At 31.1% G+C, this 21,256-nt stretch overlaps 1 protein-coding gene across 2 annotated transcripts; it reads right to left on the bottom strand.

Moving 5' to 3' along the window:
* Positions 265–20,595, bottom strand: LOC105173547 (probable RNA-dependent RNA polymerase 5). Of its 2 annotated transcripts, none has more exons than XM_011095330.2 (19): positions 20,093–20,595; positions 18,624–18,834; positions 18,402–18,540; positions 17,898–17,972; positions 17,470–17,620; positions 14,955–15,165; positions 14,776–14,863; positions 14,506–14,649; positions 13,696–13,770; positions 13,505–13,576; positions 12,275–12,381; positions 11,497–11,645; positions 4,874–5,099; positions 4,103–4,328; positions 2,334–2,476; positions 1,720–1,882; positions 1,168–1,312; positions 888–1,051; positions 265–804 (listed from the first exon to the last, which is right to left on the bottom strand). In XM_011095330.2, exons 1-19 carry the CDS (start codon positions 20,397–20,399, stop codon positions 559–561), a joined length of 3,042 nt encoding a protein of 1,013 aa, XP_011093632.1. In that variant the 5' UTR covers positions 20,400–20,595; the 3' UTR covers positions 265–558. The 2 variants fall into 2 exon arrangements, with proteins under 2 accessions (XP_011093632.1, XP_020553693.1); XM_020698034.1 differs by having other exon boundaries at positions 20,143–20,280.

Raw genomic sequence — 21,256 nt, 5'->3', positions numbered from 1 at the left:
TTTTCCTTTCAAAACAATTTTGAAATATTTACAGCAGCGCCTGGAAGCTGGAAAAGCTGGGTAGATGCTTCTTTGAGATTCTAGCTTTTTTCACAGCTTAATTTTAGTGATTAAAAAACAGAAGCAGCCATTACAAACTCCTTTCTAGTACTTAAATTAAGCTAATAAGTACTTAAATTAAGCTTTTGCAAACACCCACTGAGTCATGTACCGGAAAATGGTCTCAAACTGAAATAAAAACTAAAATTTAGGTACGCGAAGAAGTGAACTTAAGAGATTATTACAAATCCGAATGAACCAACTTTACTATGTACGGTTATAGTTAATATACGCTGATGAAAATACTCTTACAGGCTTATGAGATAGAATTACAGTAAAGAGAAATAAAGATATTTCTGTATGTTTACATATAATTTAGATTAACCTCCTCATCCTTAATATAACTTCTATTTAATAAAGCAAATTCAACTACGACATACATCATAAATCAAGAAGCCATTTCTACACAAGCACAGGTCTAGTTCCTATATAAACAGATTGATCTTATGTATGCTGCTGCTAGTTCAACACCTCACGGATAACAGAAGGCAAAATTGTCAGCGGCTTCTCCTTAGGACCAGCTGTTTTCCAGGCATACAGGTTGCAGAGGGCAGACCCTCCTACCTTCCATGCAAAACTGCATTTCCCAATATCATCCATACTTTTTGCGTAGTCATATGTTACGTGATATATAGCGAGGGCCTCTTTGTAGATCACCGTCGTATCCTTGCTACTCTCTTCCATGTCGGGAGCATCATACAAAAACTGCACTTATTTTTAACCTTGTTAGAAGAATCATTTGGGCTGAGAGTTGCGCTCTTTCTTTTTCCGATAGAAAGTTAAGTTACCTCCTTGTTTTTCTTGATCACGTCATTCGCTGCATCTTTCTTTGATTCGTAGTTAGAGTTCAAGGCTTTGGCCATTTCTCTGCGGTAGTTTTCGTAGTTAATTCTCCACTTCTGAATGTATGTTTCAGGTATCGGAATATCAAAACATGGTAATTTCCATATTTCTGCAGAAAAAAGAGAAACAACGGAGTGTTCTTGTTTCTTAGCCGTGTATATCATTCAGGAAAACGCGTTCAATCAACTAGTCAGTTTTATTGATCGATGCATAAGGTATATTTACCTTTCTTAGGCACCACCTCATCTTTGAATTCCTCAATCATATCATAAATTCGACCCAAGATAGACATTGAATGGTAGCTATATTCAGGCCCCCTTTCCATGTGATGAGGATACATCTCTGGTCTCAGCTCCTTCGGTAAGTTGACCTGTTTCACAAGAACTGCATTTGTAAACAAGTTGTTTAATTGTAGTATTCACATCATGTATATGGGAACTTAAAAAATTGAATTTTAACTTTCTGGTAATAGCCCCATTCAAATTATAATCGCCTGTTGGTTTGGCATGCCCGAATAGCCAACAATACTTAGTAGCATGTCGAAAACAGGAGCTTCCCAAGCCTTAGTAACACCAGCGACGCTTACTCTTTTCAAACAACAGTTGTTCGCTGGGTTTTGCAGTATCTAATGATAGCAAGATATAAATGAAGCTAAATTGTCTGAAAAGCCTCCAACATCTCAGGGAGACAGGGACTGCTGCCACACGATTTGGAATTTTTGTGTTTCGGAAATTTAAGAAAATATAAAGAGTACTCGCAAAATAATTTTTACTTTACCCTTTTCCCACTTTTAGGTGCATCTAATGCATCATAGTAGATGTCAATCAGGTGAATCATCTTTTCCCTTAGACAGTCCTTTTCAAAGGTGCGATCATCCCCTAATGTCAATAGTCGATCCATAAATGCAAGCCAGCTATCAGCAGCTGTCGACATTTCAAAGCTGGAAGAGGAGAAGTCCATCAAAATGACATTAAAAACAGCCAATGTTGGAGAAAGTTCATACATGGAACCAACAACGATTAGTAAATATACAGACCAGTAACCAGAAAGGGGAGAATGAACAGAAAACTGATCAAGTATTATTACTATTATTCAAAATGGCATACTTACAACAGTTGAAACCAATTTGAGCAATGAAATGCACCATCCAGAAATGATGCAGGTTTTGATTTGCATCTATACCAACATAGACATTATATAGGCAGTGGACCTAAACTGTCTCGTCACATAGAGAGTGGAACTTGCTTTTACGAAAAATGACATGAATCAGGTGGAATTCACTGAAAAATGGATATACAGAGTAGAAACCAATATTCTCAAAATATTAGAAAGTTAGAATTAGAACTACAATCCATCACTCGTAACAAACCTCAGTTTGCAAAACAACATACCTTGGCTTCCTAGCTTGAAGAAACAGTCGAAATAGTTCACGTTCCAACTCCTCAGATGAAAGCTCTTTTGGATTTTTGCTATTTGATTCTTTTGTTGAGTAGACACGAGCCCACGGTTCACTTGCTTTAAAATTCTTCAACAACTGAAATATGGGGAAGTGATCAAATTGGAAATGTCATATTTTGTAGATGAAAGGTGTAATTTTCAAAAACATAAATCTCCCCTTCCGCCCCCTACTCATATATCAAAAGAATGTTTTAAAAAATAGGATAAATTTACATCGAGCTCTCTTGACGTACACAACTTTACAATTACCGATACCCTCTTGATATGCAACATAATTTTGTAACTTTACCCTTGCTAGAATTTTGGTTTTCCTAAACAAAATGGACAAAATATAAAAAAATTTGATGTTCAACGTGCACTAATATAAAAAAAATATGTAAAATTTGATGTTGAACAAATGTTATTATAAAAAATATATATGATTTTTTTTTTAAAAAAAATGTAAATTCATAACTCATGGTCTAAAAGGACACTTTGGGCAATTCAATACAAAATTTTTTGAATGAAACCCTAAGATTGGTACGACTGTTGGACGGATATTATTATGAATGGGTATCGATAATTTCTCAAACAACGACCATATATTTTTAATTATATCGAATTTTAGGGCAGTTAACGTAATTTACCTTGAATAACTTACAAAAGATATTTTATTCTCAATAACTAAAAGAAAATAAAAAAACACTTGAAATATGCACAACGCTTGCGTATATCACTGGCTAATAAAAATATATAGCGTTTTGCTGTTCCTGATATTAAATTCCATTATTACTGACTATGGAGATTCCTACTGTTGAACTGGCATATGAGGATTTGTGAAGTCATTCCACTTCATCATCCATAGTGTTACAAGTGTTGCTGATTCCTAAACCTTCACGTTTCATCCACTTCAGGGAATGTAGCTTCAACAACTTATGTATGACAAATCTCTTTTCCAACAAAAGGACATGCAACAGAAGCTTGACACAAGTCCCAACTGCTATATCAAATCAGTTGGCCACCTTCCTAACACTGTCCATAACTTCAAAATGGACTATAGAATTCACGAATCAATTTCCACATCCTAATTTTTTCAGGAGAATAGTAGCTTCTAAATATGAAAATATCCAAATTCCCGACTTCTAATCTTATTAGCAACCTAAGCCACAAAGGGGTGGTGTATCCTAAAAGGGTTGTGTAGTGCAGGGGGAAATAACATTTTTTGTCCCATAAGTTAGGCTCGTTTCACTTTTGGTCTCATTCATTATGAGATTAGCAGTTTGAGTCCCGTAACTTACAAAAATTAGCACTTTTGTTCCTCATTCACTTTTTTGTCTAATGGGACTAAAAGTGCTATTTCCCCTGCATTGCAGCGTGGTAGTTGATGTTGTCAAGGATAACCAATTCAACCTTTCTAGCATGTGTGCTGTTAACTAACAATACATGCCCACATGCCCATTAGTGGATTATAGATTGTACTCAACTCATGTTGCACAAACCCAACAGCTACACAATGCTAATTGATCAATTGGACCTTAACCCTAAGGTTCTAGAGTAGATAATATTTTAGGTGGGATTTTCCTATGGTCTAAAAGCATAGAGAAAAAACTCTAGCATGATCACATATAAGCAGCAGAATCTTCAATATATAGTTGACATATAGTAGCTAATGTGTGATTCTACTAGACAGCGGAAAAAAGAAAAATAGATGGATACTACTAACCTCATGATGTCTTGAAACCCAATACATGTCTCCATCAAAATCTCCGGTTGCCATTTCATAAGGCGCAGACCTACCTCCCTTTGTAGAGAAAAATATGCCATATTTGGAATCTCCAATATAATCTTCCAATTGCTGAACATATATGGCCTCCATAACATGAATATCCCCGAAGTGCAATCCAGGATTCCGGTACACCAATACCTTCCCCGAAATTTGACCATTGTCTCTGCATAATTACCAAAACTTATAAGCAGGTCACAGTTTCTTTAATTTTATTTATTTATTTATTTATTTTGGCGAACTTGTCAAATTCTTTTCTTAAGAAAATAAAACTGGCTAATATCTTGGTGAAAATTCACCCAAAAAGAGAATGTAACTGAAATTACAGGATCTGAAATAAAGTTCTCACATACTTCAAAAAGAATTCGCAAAGGAGATAGAAATCAGCAAAGTTTTTTTGAACTAATAGGCAAGAAACTCGTGCTTGTAAGTGAAGCATGTGATTATACGGGGGAGAAAATGGAAGTGTTTATACTTTGTGAAAAAAGATGATCTATACTAGGGATAGGGGTTTTGTAGGAGAATGTTGTCGGTCACTAGGGAAGGCTATCTATATACCTACAAGAACGAGAATAAAGTTTTCCAGCAAGGTAGAACAAAATACAAACTCTGAAGTTTGACTTAAAAAGTTCAACATACATAAAGCATAACATGGAAAATATATCAGAGAGGTCGAGAAGAAAGTGGGATTGAAGGACTTTGTTTACTTACAGGACAACACAGACTTGATCATACTCTAATACACCAGTTGGGTCAGCTGTCCCCATCAAGTAAAAGCTCTCACCAACCGGAACCTTCCCTTTTCTAAGTTTAGCTCTTTCATCTTTTTTCAGATTGCAGAGACAATGATTGAGATATGGTTCATTGAGAGGTATCCCACATGAAATCATTAATTGTGCAAGATAACCGAAGTCTAACCCGTCATGATTGGAGGCAACTGCAAGAAACACATTCTAAAAATAATTATAGTTCAATTGATAATGTAAATGAGACCTCAAGAAGTTAATATACTATGAAGAAACACGACCCACTAAGGGTGTAGGAGTAAGAGTGACGTAAATTCACGTCAGTTAGTCAAGAAATCTCTAGGAAATAAGAACAAAAAGTAACTCATATATCTATATATCTATAAAAGTATACATACGCTTAAAAGTTTCTATCATTTTTTTATTCGATTAAATTAACCATGTAATATTATTGCTAGGTATAAAAATGGGGAAAAATGCAAGCAACCCCCTTGTGATATCGCAAATAAGCAAATTGCCCCTTTATGAAAAAACAAATAGCAATTCACCTCCTTATATTTTTTAAAATACCACAATTTACCCCCCTATGATTTTTAAAATAAAGCAATTTACCTCCCTATATAAGGAGGTAAATTGCTTCATTTTAAAAAGTATAGGGGGGTAAATTGCTATAATTTTTTCATAAAGGGGTAATGTGCTTATTTTCAATATCATAGGGGGATAAATTGCCATTCACCCTATAAAAATGTAAAATAGTATAGTTATTAATTTCTACTAATCACTTTCACATTACATTTATTTATTCTTATTAATTACTTTCACATTAAATTTATTTACTCTTATTAGTTACTTTTCATATTATTCATATTTACTCCTAGTAATTACTGTCACATGATACTTGTTTTTTATATATTCATAATATAATTCACATATTAGATTAAAATACTCTTAAGGTATAATCCAAATAACTAGAAATTTTCTAGCATAATTTCCAAAATAATATAATTTACATATTAGATTAACATACCTTTAAGGTATAATCCAAATAACTAGAAATTTTCTAGCATAATTTCCAAACAAATATAAATGATAATTAGTTAAATCATTTGTCATTTTAAAATCAGATAACGACACATGAAAATCAAATAAATAAATTATCATGTAAAACAAACATTTTGAAAGACATCTAGTAAATAACTTAAACATCTAGGGTGTGATTACTGAATGTTATATGATTTTTATTCATCTATGATATTGTAGAAGCAAAATGTTAGTGTAAAATATTCAATATTTTCAATAGTATAAGATAGAAATTGCTCATTGTAAGAAAATACATTAAGGTATAAGAGCCACTCCTGAAGCATCACCACATATACCTATTTTCCATAAAAAGACAAATAATAAATAAAAATGGACATGCAACCATAGAAAACATAGTTATGCCATTACAGAAAGTATGAATTGTTAAATAGGTGGATTAAAATTTTGTATTACACATTATAATTTTATTAATTCAATTATTAATGAGATTGTAACAAGAATCATAAAAATATCTATTACTTAGATCATTTAATAAGTTATTAATAGAGACCTAAGAATAATCTATTGGCACCTATTAAAATTTAAATGACTAACAATATTCCATTTCTTCATTTTCTTTTATTTCGCAATATTTATGTAGTTATCATAAATTTGTTCAAGGTTATTCGAAAGTCAAATAAACTAATTTTCTTATAAACAAAGTAACTAATTGATAATTAGTAAGCTAAAGCCTGTGAAAAGGACACGTTGAATTGTTCGAATAGATTATTAATAACAAAATTAATACAGTATATTAATTATCGTAAACACGTGTTACAATTTCTAGGGGTGTTCAAAGTTTGATTAAATCGATCGAATCGAATTTCCGGTTCGAACCGAAAAATTCAGTTTGGTTTTTTATTTTTTTCTTTTTTTTAAATCGGTTTTTCGGTTCCATTTTTTTGGTCACCAATCGGTGACCGAACCGAACCGGAAAAACGAAAATTTTTTATTATTTATATTATATTAAAATATATTATTATATATTATATTATATATATTAATATTAATATAATACAAAATAAAGATAAGTAAAAGAAAAAGAAAAGAATGAAAAGTGAGAAAAGAAAACACAGACGACGACAGCAGCCACCAGTGACTTCTTTCCTCTTCTTCTTTGTTCTCAGGTAATTTTTCTTTCTTTGTAAGTAGAAGAAATTCAAAAAATTTGACTTACAAATTTTGCTTTGAAAGTGTTTGAGAAATGCCCAATATATATATATATTTTTTTGGTACATCAATTATAAGATAAAAATTGATATTTTGGCAAATGTATTTTTGAATAAAATTGAAAAAATACGAAAATTATTTATATACATCATTTAAAAAACCGATTTCGGTTTTTATTCAAAAATACCAAAATTATTTATATATATCATTTAAAAAAACCGATTTTTCATTTTTTTTTAAACCGAAACCGGTTCAATTTTCCATTTTTAAAACCGCCGAACCGAACATTCGGTTCGGTTCAGTTCACTTCATTTTGAAGGTGTTTGATGAAATGCCTAATAGAAAATTTATGTTTTTTTTGTTTGGTACATGTATTATTAGATAAAATTGATATTTTGGTACATGTATTTTTGGATAAAATTGAAAAAATACCAAAATTATTTATATATATTATTTAAAAAATTGATTTTTCAATTTTTTAATTAAAGATGAAGAAAATAATTAATGTTAATAAAAGTTTTTGAGCCTTGACATCTGGAGAGATAATAAAAAATCTTAAAAAGGAATGAAAATTGAGGCAAATGGATTAGCGTTTCAAAATTTATATCATTTCGAATTTTTTTCTTAAATCTTTTTTGTATTGAGTTGATTTGTGCTTTGATTTGCAAATTTAGTTTTAGTTTTTTTAATTGTTAAAGAAATCTATAAAAAGTTATATAAGATATGGTTATAAGAAAATGCATAGTAAGAACTACAATATGAAACGATGTCATTGTTGTAAAATTAAAACTGTGTTTAAAACAATATCAAATCTACCAATTGTAATTGTGATAGTAAGGAGCAATTTTTTGTTAAGCAAAATTCTAGTACGCTTCTCCAAGATTTATTGAACTGAAAAAAAAAAAGAATAATTGAAATTTCGAAAATAATAGTAAGATAATTCTACTTGGGTTAGGTTCAAATGAATGATTATTTACATCTTTCCTAATAGCTTAATAGATTAGATCTTTTATTTGGATTTTAAGATAATGAGAATGTATAATAGAAGAATTGTTACTAACGAAATGTAAAAAATAGTTTAATTCGATCGTAAAAGAATCTATAGTTTGATTAAATTAAGGATAAATTAAGAATATATGTAAAAAATAGTTTAATTTGATCGTAAAAAATTGAAATAAAGTTGAGTAGAAGACAAATTTTCTTACTTATTTTAATGAAAAGCACTATAATGTTGAAATTAAGGGAATATTAGTGCTTTAAACTTGATCTATAAAGTTATCAAATTGACTTCAAACATGTTAACTATAACATGAATTTAGCTACAAAGAGAAGAACACCCTATATATTAGTGACCAAAAAAAGAGATAATAAATGTGATAACAAAATATATATAATTTATTACAACCTGCACTGTCAAAAATCTATTTTTCTTGGTACTTTTCGTGGAAAAATCAAAGTTAGAATTATATTGCTCAATAATTGCACGAAAATGGTTGACTTCATGATATACAAAAAAGAATAAGAAATAAAATGAACAAATCAATAAAATGAAATTATATATTCATTATGAACATTTTATAACAAAATCTTAATAGTTATAGTTATTATAAGACGGGAATTATTTCACTTTTCGTACCCAAAGTATACCTCTTTTTCCATTTTAGTACCCAGGTTTCAAAGTTTTTAGTTTTCATCTGTCTGAGTACCCTCCATTAAGTTGACTGTTAAAACGAACGGTCAACCTAATTTTGAAGAAAAAATAAGGCAGGAATTTGTCTATGTAAGGCCATGTTTGGCTTCCAGTTTATTCAACACACACAAAAAAATTTATTTTAATTCTTTTTAATTTCAATTTCATAATTAAGGATAATAATTGAAAGAGAATACATATTTAATCCAATTTCTATCAAAACATACCAATTTTACTGGAAAAAGCACTTTTTTTTTCTTTTTTCATTTTGCTTGGCCACAACGCAAATATTATCATACTCTTGATGCTATGATTTTTCATACTTTTCTTTTAATTATTTTAACAAATATTTTTTTTTTTTTTTTTTTTGCTTCTTTTGTGACTAGTGAAATAAAAGGTTTTAATAAATTTATAAACAAAATTCTCTTCGCCAAAAATAATAATTGAAATGTAATTTTTATTTTGTACACAACCAACTGTATAGTATATCAAAGTATGGATATGCAATTTTATTTGACTCAAAAGTACATTGACACCCTTTAAGTGGCTTATTCAATTTTTCTCTATTTATTTTTCGCTAACAATGCTAATGGGAATTGAATACTAGACTCTGCTAGTTTTCTTGAATTATTGCTAGGCGATTATTTCTATTACTCTGCATTTAGCATGCATTTTTATTTCCATAATGATTTGAATTGGGAGGAAATATTTGAATTGGTACTTCCATAACTATTTGAATTAGTATTTTTTATACAATTAAGTTAGTTTTTTTTTACATTGTCCATAATTATAAAATTAAAATTAAAACTGAAATTTTTTGTGTGTTGAATAAAATGGTAGCCAAACATGCCCTTATATAGACAAGATCTTGGGAAAATTATTCTAAAAATGCAGGAAAAAAAAAATTAAGAAAATGGGATTTTCTGAAAATATTTAGAAAAGTAAGTGGCACCGCGGTGCCACAATTTATATTTTTTTAAAAAAAAATTTGTATGAGTGACCGCGGTGACAAAGTTTTTTTAAAAAAAATAAATTTTTAAGCTGACCGCGGTGGTTGCTTTTATTTATATAAAAAAATATATATATTTGTGAATTGCAATTCACATTGTGAATTCCAATTACAATTAATATTTGTGAATTGGGCCAATTTGGCCCAATTCACAAATTTATTATTTTTTTAATAAATTAATTATATTTAATTAATTTTTAAAATATAATGAAACATACAAATGTAATAGTGTATATTTTTCTATACAATTCTAAATAAAATACAATGAACCATACTAATAAGTTTGCGACAGTGTTGTAATCCTTCGATTGAAACTTGAGGTCAGAATTCAAAATTTAGAAAAAAATACAAGTAATTCTTGTGATACTATAAATTATCTTATATAAAAAATTAGCAATTTACTGTTATTTATTTTTTAAAATACAATAATAAATAAAGTAATTTATTTTGTATTTAAAAAAAATATTTTATATTTAAAAAATAAATTATTTTATTTTAAAAAATACAAAGAGATAAATTGCTATTTTGAATATAATAAAGTAATTTATTTTATATTCAAAAAATAATTTATTTTAAATATAAAATAAATTATTTTATAAATTATTGTATTCTAAAAAATAAAAAAAATAATAAATTGCCAATTTTTTTTATAAGATAATAATTTATACAGATATAGTATCACAAGAATTACTTGCATTTTTTTCTAAATTTTGAATTATGGCCTCGAGTTTCAATCGAAGGATTCCAACACTGTCGCAAACTTATGAGTATGATTCATTGTATTTTTTTATTTTAGAATTGAAAAATGTACATTATTATTTGTATGTTTCGTTGTATTTTAAAAATTAATATAATTTTAAAAATAATTAAATATAATTAATTTATTAAAAAATAAAAAATATATAATTTGTGAAATTGAGCCAAATTGGCCCAATTCACAAATATTAATTGTAATTGGAATTCACAAATTAAATATTTTTTTTTATAAATAAAAGCAGCAGTGATCGCGGTGGCTTAAAAAAAAATTTTTTTTTTTAATAAACTTTGTCAATGCGGTCACTGACCGCGATGGCATACAAATTTTTTTTTAAAAAAATATAAATTGTGGCACCGCGATGATTACTTACTTTTCTAAACATTTTCAGAAAACTCCATTTTCTTAATTTTTTCTTTTTCCTGCATTTTTTAAATAATTTCCCCCAATCTCACCTAATTTTTCCTCCTAAATTGGGTTGACCGTTTATTTTAATGGTCAACTTAACGGAGGGTACTCAGGGATAAAAATTAAAAACTTTGGGTACCAAGTCTGGTAACTTGAAAACCTGGAGGACTAAAATTGAAAAAGGGTATATGTTGGGTAAGAAAAATGAAATTATCCCTTATAAGACATAATAATTTTTATATTAGCTCTTAACAAATAATTATTCTTAATTATATTTTTCAAAACAATTCAAAATTTGTAATACGTTTATAATTTTTATTATTATCTCTTAAAGATATTAATAAAAAGTAAAATAAATGTTAATTGTCCACATGTAATGTGCATGCACCTTACTAGTCAATCCAAAAAGGGTGGAAAAGAAGGGGGGGACTGGTGTTTGAAACACAAAAAGACATGCACTTGCTCTTGTAAAATTACCTCTTAGAGCTGCATGCCTATTGGAGTAGACTTTTTGAGTGTCTTCCAGAGCATTTGTCAGCAATTCTAGGAAGACTTGTTGAGGAACTCCACCATAGTTCAAGAGAGAAATCAAAGTTTTTGATAGGAAAGTTCGGCCAGGTTTATGACTGAAGATGAGTATCAAAAGTCAGCAAGTACTAATCAAAGCAAAATCAAACTTGAATAACTGGGAAGACCTAATGAGAAATATATGATATACATATATATCAATATAAAAAGCTTGCATATCAGAGAACAATCTGTACGCATAGAGTGTTATTTCAATAAAAATTTATGCTTACCGAATACTTTGCTAGAAAATAAGAAAGCAATGAGTTATAGAGATCCTCTAATTAATTTATTAAGTAACTTCAATGTGGTGAGTAAGTGCCACAAAAATGTGTTTTTCTTTTTTGTTTTTTAGACTTGAAATGGAAAATTTACAACCTCCCTTTTATGTTGAAAGATCAAAAGGCTAGTGTGAAGACGAACCTCTCACACAATTTTCAAATGCATGAAACCCCAATTCAGTAATATATCCATCAAACAATTCAGATGAAGCTTTAGCAACTTTGTGACACTCAAGCGCATTTTGTTGTGAATTTTACAACAGAAAAGATGACAAGCTTTACTGTTGAAGGAAATAAAAGAGAAAGAAGAAAAAGACAGGCATACACATATCCATAAAAGAAAACGCTGCAGGAAGACAAGGAATGCAAGGGGGAAAGGAAAAAATGGATTATCCGGAGGTAAATACCTAATAGCAACAATCTCCAGCGAGTTAAAATTCCCTTGCACTGGCGCTGTACAGTCTCTCTCAACTTTAATCATAGAGGGTCGAATCTGAATTTCTCCTAGTTTAAGCTGCAGTAGTCGGGTATTACATGTTGCATCACCAAGAAGGACAAGAAACAAAAAGCTATCATAGTGTTTGGATTTATTTTCCGAATGTTCTTTTGTGTTTTGTGGAGATAGAAAGAGAAAAACAAAAATAAATAAGTATGGTTTAGAGATAGTATGTATGTTTGGATTTATTTTTGGAGATAATTTAAAATAAATATTGTATGTTTAATGTTGTGTTTTAGGAGACAAAAATTACTGTTCATTGTCAAATCATTATCAAATCATGTCCTTTTTATATATATTTATGTATATGTGTGTGTATACATATATATATATATGTATTTATGCTAAAACAGTTAAAAACATCCAGATAAGGTGTTTCTGTGTGATGGCAAACATTAGATATGTTTTAACTCATCTCGGTGATGACTTGAAAATGAAAACAAACATAGTGTATAGCTCTCACCAAACAACAAAGCTATTTTACTTAACAAAGCTGGGTAATCATCAAACTCAAATTACTTAGGGAATAATAATGTTGCGAAATAAACAACTGAGAAATAATAAGAGAGACCGACAATTGTGTGATGATACCAAATCAAGAAAATTTTGCACAAAGAAAATCGTGGAAGTTTTACTCTAGATAAAGAAAATCAATTTTCATGGCCATCATTTCTTAATTCTGAGTATATTTTTCGTTCCTAATTTCACTTTTTTTAAGTTGCGAATATTAAGGGGATGGGGAGCCAAAACTTTGCATCTGAATCTTATACCATTCCTTCTAGATGGCGAAAATATGTTTATGTTACCAATTGTGATGCATTCCCTGCTGGTTTTACAGCAGATTGCAAGATATCACCATTGATTGCTTGATATGTGCAAAGATTATATTGATTTTATAGCAGCTGATCATGAGTATCTATGCAGTTCTGATAACAAAGAGCCAGTTTAATATAAAGGAAGGTTGAGTCATGATTATAGCTCCAATTACTAGAAGTTTGTGTTTTGGTGGTTACTTAATACTAATCTTCTGTCCATTATATGACTGATTTTGCTGCATTCTAGCCGAAGCCAGCAATAAATTTGTATCTTCAACAATAAAATTTTCAGAACAGCAAAGATGTGCAATAAATATATCACATACCTTTTTATTGACAAGCAGAGTTCCCTTAACAGCACAACCATTGTAAAACAAACGGCATTGCATCAATAAAGGCTGAAAGAATGGATAAAAAGCAGACATCTAGCTAAGAATTCAGAAATAATGGAGAGAGAAGATTCTGGAACTTTGCTAATGAAAGAAAAAGAAAAAACTATTCAAACTTAAAACTTTACCGCTTCCTTATTTCTTGATTTTGCTAGCCTTGTCTGACAGGAAGCATCGTCAATGTCGACAAACTCGTGGTATGTCTAAAGTTGCAAAAGGAAATGAGTTAAGAGAATATATGAATTAATGAAGTTCCAGAAGCATTTAAACAGAGTCTACAATATATATAATAGAGTTCAACAAATGAGAAAATTGTTCAAATAGCCCCAACTCCAGCATGAACAGCTTTCGGAATTTGGTAAAATTGAGGAGTTTTCAATTCCATTGAGTTCATTGTGATATGGGCTTAATGCAGCTTCATCAAGATCAAGAACTATGTCCTAGCTATAATTCTATGCATCCAAAGCAAATAATGAGAAAATGACCACAATTCGCAAGGGAACCAAAGAGTATGAGAACATACAGTGAGCATATAATTTTCCCATTAACCAAAACTAGAGTAGAAAGATAATAAAATATCAAGGTTTTTTGGAGCTCTGCTTAGAAAGTTGAAGTAAAGCCAAAAGTAGCTTTCTATGATACTGCAAAATTAGGAAGGATGGTGACATTCTATTTATCATGCATGCTTCAGAGAAATAGTTCAATAATAGATCATATGACCTAAGAATCCAAAAGAGGAAAACTCATCAAGTTCAAGCTGTAAACAATTAGGCTATGAACTTCAAAATCCAAATAACATACTAAAGCAATAAATATCAGCGCACGCCAGACAGTGATTGATAAAATGGCTTTCTAATACACTCTTCAGACACATATATTTCTTTTTCTATTTATATGATCAACTAATTCCTACTAAACATGAAAGTCAAAATCTTAACCTCAAAACTATTGTCTGTAATATACTTCGCTGCAGAAAACTCTTTTGGACACTTCATTGCCAAGTCCTCTGAAATGTATCCTGTTCCATCCGTATGTAAAAGAGGCTTCCCATCTTCATCGCAGATAAGAGAACCAGAATCATCCTAAAATTATGGAACAAGAAAGATAAATGCGAGTCTTTAATTGAAATGAAAAACAAGCACATGCACACACACACATATACATTGAAATGAATACAAAACAAAATGGAAGAAATAAAAAGTAATTACTCTGAAAGGTATATCTTGAATCGTTTCAACTGTAATAGCACCAAAGTCAACTTGAAGCTTTATTGTCTTTGACAGGATCAGGGAAAATCTGAGGGCACCAAAAGCAAGAAACTCCATGTTTCATAAGAGGATCTCAGAAAGATATTAACACGAAAGGGGAAAATAATAACAGAATAAACCTGGCCATATATTTCTCCATGGTCAAGACAGTGTGCACATGCATAAAAAGGCGCCTCACTTCACCGACACTTTTCCCGGACAATATATAATTATTATCTTCAACAGGATCAACAGAATCAATTCGAACAAAGAGGCACTTAACAGCACAAGAATAGGCCTTTTCGTTCTCTATTTGGTTTTTCTTCCGTCCTTTTCGCTCATCTTTGAAGACTGAACAACAATTACAGTGGATATTGACTAACATTCTTACTAAAAGAAGCAAACTCCTACGCTATCACCCAAACCAGAGTGTTCAAAGCATGCAGCAAAACACAATAACGTTGTTTGGAGTGAGAGAGCATATGACTATATTCCAGAAGTTAAACATTAAAAAGCAAACTATTCAGATCACAAAACTAAAATAGAAAGTGATATTCTTTTCTCATCATGTCTGATAATAGAGGTATATTTTGGTTGTATTATGTGCTCCAACCTAATCGTTTCCATGTAAGTGTGTAAAGTCCAATAGACATGGACCAATCTTGTTGGACTGCATGTCCCTCGGATGCAAGAGGCGAGTTGAGGTAGATTGGCCAAATTTGCTGATTAGGAAGTGAACAAGGAATAGTGGAAATCTTTATGGTATGGGATCACTTGAAGACTTCTGCAATGATATGGAAATAGGTTACAAAGTACAACTTATCGTCCCCTGTACTCCTTCATAGAGCAGCAAACATGTGAATTATGTGATACTTTAGAGCCCGTTTGGTTGTGTTTTCATTTTTATTTTCAGTTTTCAACAATTAAAAATGTGTAAAAATGCTTTATTGGTTTTTGTGTGAAAATTGAGAATATGTTTGGATTAGTTCTTTCCAAATATAGGTATATAGGTGTGAGAATGTTGAATATAGGTATATGTATTTTTGATGTGACAGATGACCAAATTGATTGAATATGTGAAATTATAAAATAATCAAAATGAGTCTTGCCATTTGAAATAATTTTAATTGATTTGAAACAAGAAAAGACATGCTGACAAGGTAAGACAAGTATGACAAACCCATGTGACCTATAATTTCAAGAAATTGAGAATTAAAATAGGAATGCATTCTCAATGAAAATGGCTTGACCAAACAAAATCCCAACTACCCAAATAGTGAAAAGTGAAAAAAATCTCATTGAAAACACAACCAAACGGGCTCTTAATATCCTCGACAAACTTTATTCAGGCATGAACATATGGGAAATATGCTGGGGAAAACACATATGGATTCATGGTGGAAGTCCCAAAGATATTTTTGACATTTGATTCTCTATATTTTCCACTCTAGTTCAATGTCTACTTCTAAGAACAATTTTCCCACTAGGCAGTACAAATGGTATATCCAATCTATAACCAAAACGAATACAAAATAAGGAACAAAATGGGTTCCATAATTAATAATCTCTGCTCTTTTAGACAAGCAAAATTTCACGCTCGATTGAATAATGACAAGTGTAAAATAATATATTAATTATCAATTATATTTCTTTTTTTTATATTTTGGAATGCATTGAATTAATTACAAGTGTAAATAGTACATTAATTAATATTTTAATATATATTTTGTCATCAAATCAATGACCGACAAATGTCAAAATTGAAGTGTTTCATCCAATCAAATCATGCTTTTCAGTCAAAGATTTGAACTAATCAAACAACCCAACGTGGAACAAATGCATGTACGTTCCAATCAAGTCAAGACAAATAATTTGATACTTATCTCTTTAGAAAATACAAATCTTAAAGAGAACGTCAAATTGACCAGTCATGTCATGTCAAATATTTGATGTATTTATTTCTTTAAATTAAATTATAAAGAGATAATACCAAAGTTGTTCAAATACATCATAACTTTTCCTCTTTTGACACCTATATAAAGGGGTACTTAAAGCTCATTCAGATGACACATATATACATAGAGAACAGAGGGTGGAGCAACAAAAAAAAACCAAAAGAATTCTGTCTACGAAGTTTCTCGAGTTGAAGAATATTGTTGAAACCTAATAACCTTTAAAATATATGATCAAGAGGACGCAATAATGTGCCTCACTTCAAAAGATGCCTACTGCACCATGTGCCAAGGCTCCAGGGAGCTCTACGACTTGGTGCTCTTTGAGCATATAACTACTGTAAATGATAAGAGTGCCAATTATTCAAAGATACTGGAACTTTGATGTTAATGGTATTTGTGAGAGTGTGCAGACAGGTTACTTCACAAACTTGCTAATCTAACTTATGGCAAACACAAGAGCTTGAAAATATCAACATAGAGTCGGTTTGGTCCGTTTGGAGATAAAAGAGTAATAACTAACAAGTGACAAGACAGAAAACAATGTCCGAAAAATTAATGAAATTCCTTTTGCAAGAGTTTGGGCATTACTTGACTTTATATTATCCCATATAATGAGGTTGAAGACGTTTAGCTCATGAGAAAGACAAGGACAGGTGACAGAAAATGTGAAACAGTCAATGAAAACATTTAAAGGAATTACCCAAAAATCGGAAGCGCCTCAAACCAACAAGGATTCCTTCCTCAACAATATTCACGCCATACATGTCGTCCTCTAAGAACTTCACAATCAGGATGTTATCATCACCTAACGACCTTTGTAAGTGTGTTCTCGTACTACTCAGACATGGGCCCTACATTTAAGGAAATTTTGTTGCAATGACGGCAATCAGCAGATTTGTATTCCCATTAAAATATATAAAAAACCATGCAAGTAATGGAGAAGTCACGCCAAAATCCCTGCACTCTTACAAAGCTATATAAGTTGAAAGCTATTCTTATATGGAACTCTATAAATCAGTTTTGATAATTTAAAAATGTTGAAACTCCCATCATTCATTGAGTCAACAAGGAGTAAAAAGAAAATCATAAAATGTGATTACATGAAAATACATTTAGGTGGACCTGTACCTTGAAGTGATAACTTCCATCTTCATGAACATAACAGTAGTAAAGGTGGGTTTTCCCAAAATCCCAATCTAAATACTGCAGGAAAACATCTGAAAAAGTTAATACATACATGAGAAGAGCTTATGCAAACTTGGGGGCACTAGATATCCTCATCATATCTTACACATCATTAAATAAAATATATATATGAGTAAAGGACCATAACAAGTTTAAGTAAAAATATTCAGTATAATTTTCTTTTGCGTTGAGAAGAAAAAGTAATCCATTGGTCCATAACTTATGTCCATTTTTTGCGTGTTCAATGCTCTCTTTCTACATTGGTTAACTTTTGTACATAAGTAAATATTATATTTAGAGTGAAAGGTAAAGGTGCATGATATCTTCATCTTCAAATACTAAAACTCATAAATTAATTTAGAGGAACTTTGGACAATTTGGAGCTCAACAAATGAGTGTATTTGGACATCCACAACAAAAGGGGAATTCTTGAGATGTATATCTGACCTCACTACGATCCGACTTGTTGCAATATTTGTTTCCATAGGTGTTCCAAATTGCAGTTTCAAAAATAGACATTGGCAAATCCTTCTTTTGAAATATGTCATTGGCACCATCTACAGTCATAACATTTTCCAACTTGTGCCTAGACAATGAATCATATTACTTTAATTTCAGAGCAGTACAATAAATACACCTAACACTATAAAAGAGATGAGTACAACTAACCTGCCAGTGTAGCTTAGTACCAAGAATAGTTTCCTGTATTCAAGTTTGCTCAGAATTCTTAATTGCTGGCTGATTGTATTAGATTTTGTCATCCCTCTAAGTTCACTATTTTTAAGTTCAACAGCAGTTGATGTCTGGTGTTCAAATATAGGCCCTCTCGTTTCTTGAACGTCATCTTCAAATGATAGCAAGCGACCGATTTGTAGAGGGCCTGTGATGCAGCACTCCAAGGATTATTCTCATTTTATATTTGACATTGGAGAATTCAGATTCATTAATAATCCATGAAAGAAATATCATATAACCATGCAACAAAAAAGTTGTAGGAAACTAGTGCTTACCATTCTAGAGAAGAACAGAAGAAGAAAACTTAGAGGAAACTCTCACGCACTACAAAGAACTCAATTTACAGAGATCCATTATCGTGGTTTGAATAATTTTGTTTATATAATGAGTAAAAGACTCACCAGACTAGTCAAACTGATTATGGAGTTGTTTTCAGTAGAACCGAGAAATTATAATGTAGAGCTGAAAATGGCTATTGAAGAGGAGAAGTATATGTAACATTGAAGGAAACAAGTGTATATTTTTACAACTGAACATGCCTCATCAAAATTTTTCCATTCTAAATTTACTTTTGGCAATAATTATTTTCTTACCAGAAATGGATTTTCAAAATGAAAACAAGTTTAAAGAATCATCCATAAGATGGCATGAACCACACAGATCACAAGAAAAAGAGGGGTCACAACTCTTGGGAAAAACTGCTACAACAGACACAATTTCACAGAAAAAAGTCATGTGATGAAAAAGACATGAGAAAATCCGAGAGACATTCCTTCTGGAACACGAGGAAAAATTCACACAGGTGAAGGGCATTTTCTTATTCTGGGGGTGAAGTTCAATTGTGTGTTCATTTGAGGGGCAGTGCTAGTCAAGCTCTTATAAATTACGTTGCGATCAACTTGTCCCCTTGTATTTGGGTTCTTAGTCTGCTCCTTTAGCCGCCTCTGTCAAGAGGTAATTACTCAAAGAGCAGATCATGATTTTGTGACGCTTAATATACCCATGATTTAAGCAACCATCCCAGTACAATTTAATCATAAGACCAACATTGTAAGATGGTGGTTGATATGAAAGTTTATCATGTCAAAACAAAGGGGTTTCTATATAAAACTCAGAATTCAGAGCCATATAACACTACCAAACAGAGCCATCGAATAGTTATTCAAAATGACATGCAAAAATTTCACAGCAGAAGAAGAAAAGAAGTCTGCATTTTCTCCTAGAACATCAAGAACAACCTTAAACAGTACCAAACACCACCACAAACCCAAAATAGCATGGAAAGAGAATAACTTCAAAAAAGACAGCACCCCACCACGCCAAATACTACAGACATAGTAAACAGCAAATACAGAGGCAGAAAATTGAAAAAAGAAACCGCCAAATTATGAGAATTTCCATACTCTTTTTCAGAGAAGTGTTGCGGGGAGAGCTAGAGGAAGGTGACAGCGACCTTTTACTAGGCGAGCTGGGAACAACAGCAGGGTGGTATTTTTTCACCAGTGTGATAATGTAACCAGAGAAAGATTTGGTAATCCGCTGATTTGAAATCCTGGCGAGCAGGTCCGAGGCAGCCTTCTCACCAATATCAGCAAGCAGTTTCCGGGCGTAGGAGCTGATGGGAGGCTGGGACTGATCTTTGCAGATTTTCTGAATGGTTTTCTCAATAGAATGTGGTAGTGGAGCTTCTTGATGAGGAGAGCCATCCATCTTTGGTCTTCCTTTCTGATTCTAGTCAATGGAACTTGTGATTACCAAACTTTTTCTGGAATTTTTGGGTTTTCAGAGGGAAGTGAAAGTGGGAATTTACCCAGGAATTTGAAACTAAAAACAGGAGGCGGGGAGGTGTACAGAGCTCTGGCACTGAAGCTTATGAAAGAAGTTCTGATCACTGTTGTACGGAGTGCTGGCACGGAAGCTTATGGGAGAAGTTTTGCTCACGGAGATTTTAAATTTTCATTTCATTGTACTTTTGATTTGATTTAACGTACAAACATTATATTATTTAGTTTATTTAAAAAATTTATATGTTAAATAGAGTACAATGTTAAGAAATTTATATGTTAAATAGTTTATTTAAAAAATTTATATGTTAAATAGAGTACAATGTTAAGAAATTTATATGTTAAATAGTTTATTTAAATATTATATTTTTCAATTTATTTAAAAAAAATTCATTTCATTGTACTTTTGATTTAATTTAACGTATATTAGTTTATTTAAAAAAACTATGGGAGAAGTTTTGTTCATGCAAATTTGAAAACTTTTATAATAATCGTAATTGTATGGTGGAATACACTTACTTTATGATACACTTGTCGTGTGATAGGTGACAGTTTAAAAAAAATAATTAATTACATAATAAGTCTGATACACTTATTTTATAAGTAGTTTGATTCCACCAAATCTAATTCATCCGCCTTTCTGTTTGTGATTAAAAGCGGGATTGCCAAGTACCATTTAGCACTTTCTACATGCAAGCATTGTACCCTATTAATTTTTTGCCGTTTATTTTTTATTATTAAGTCGTATAAGTAATTTAATATATTTAGATAAAATATTTATTT

Source organism: Sesamum indicum, linkage group LG11, assembly GCF_000512975.1.
Source record: "Sesamum indicum cultivar Zhongzhi No. 13 linkage group LG11, S_indicum_v1.0, whole genome shotgun sequence".
In the NCBI taxonomy this organism is placed as follows: Eukaryota; Viridiplantae; Streptophyta; class Magnoliopsida; order Lamiales; family Pedaliaceae; genus Sesamum; species Sesamum indicum.
Note: the sequence above shows the minus strand (reverse complement) of the source record. Positions and strands in the feature narration are given on the sequence as shown.

Bases quoted from the DNA above. Each gene is read 5' to 3' on its own strand.
- LOC105173547 (XM_011095330.2), bottom strand. From the start codon at position 20,399: ATGGATGGCTCTCCTCATCAAGAAGCTCCACTACCACATTCTATTGAG. The intron at 12,382-13,504 runs GTATGTGATATA...CGACTACTGCAG, and splicing joins CTCTGCTTGTCAATAAAAAG to CTTAAACTAGGAGAAATTCA. The intron at 1,313-1,719 runs GTAAAGTAAAAA...CTTGTGAAACAG, and splicing joins CACCTAAAAGTGGGAAAAGG to GTCAACTTACCGAAGGAGCT.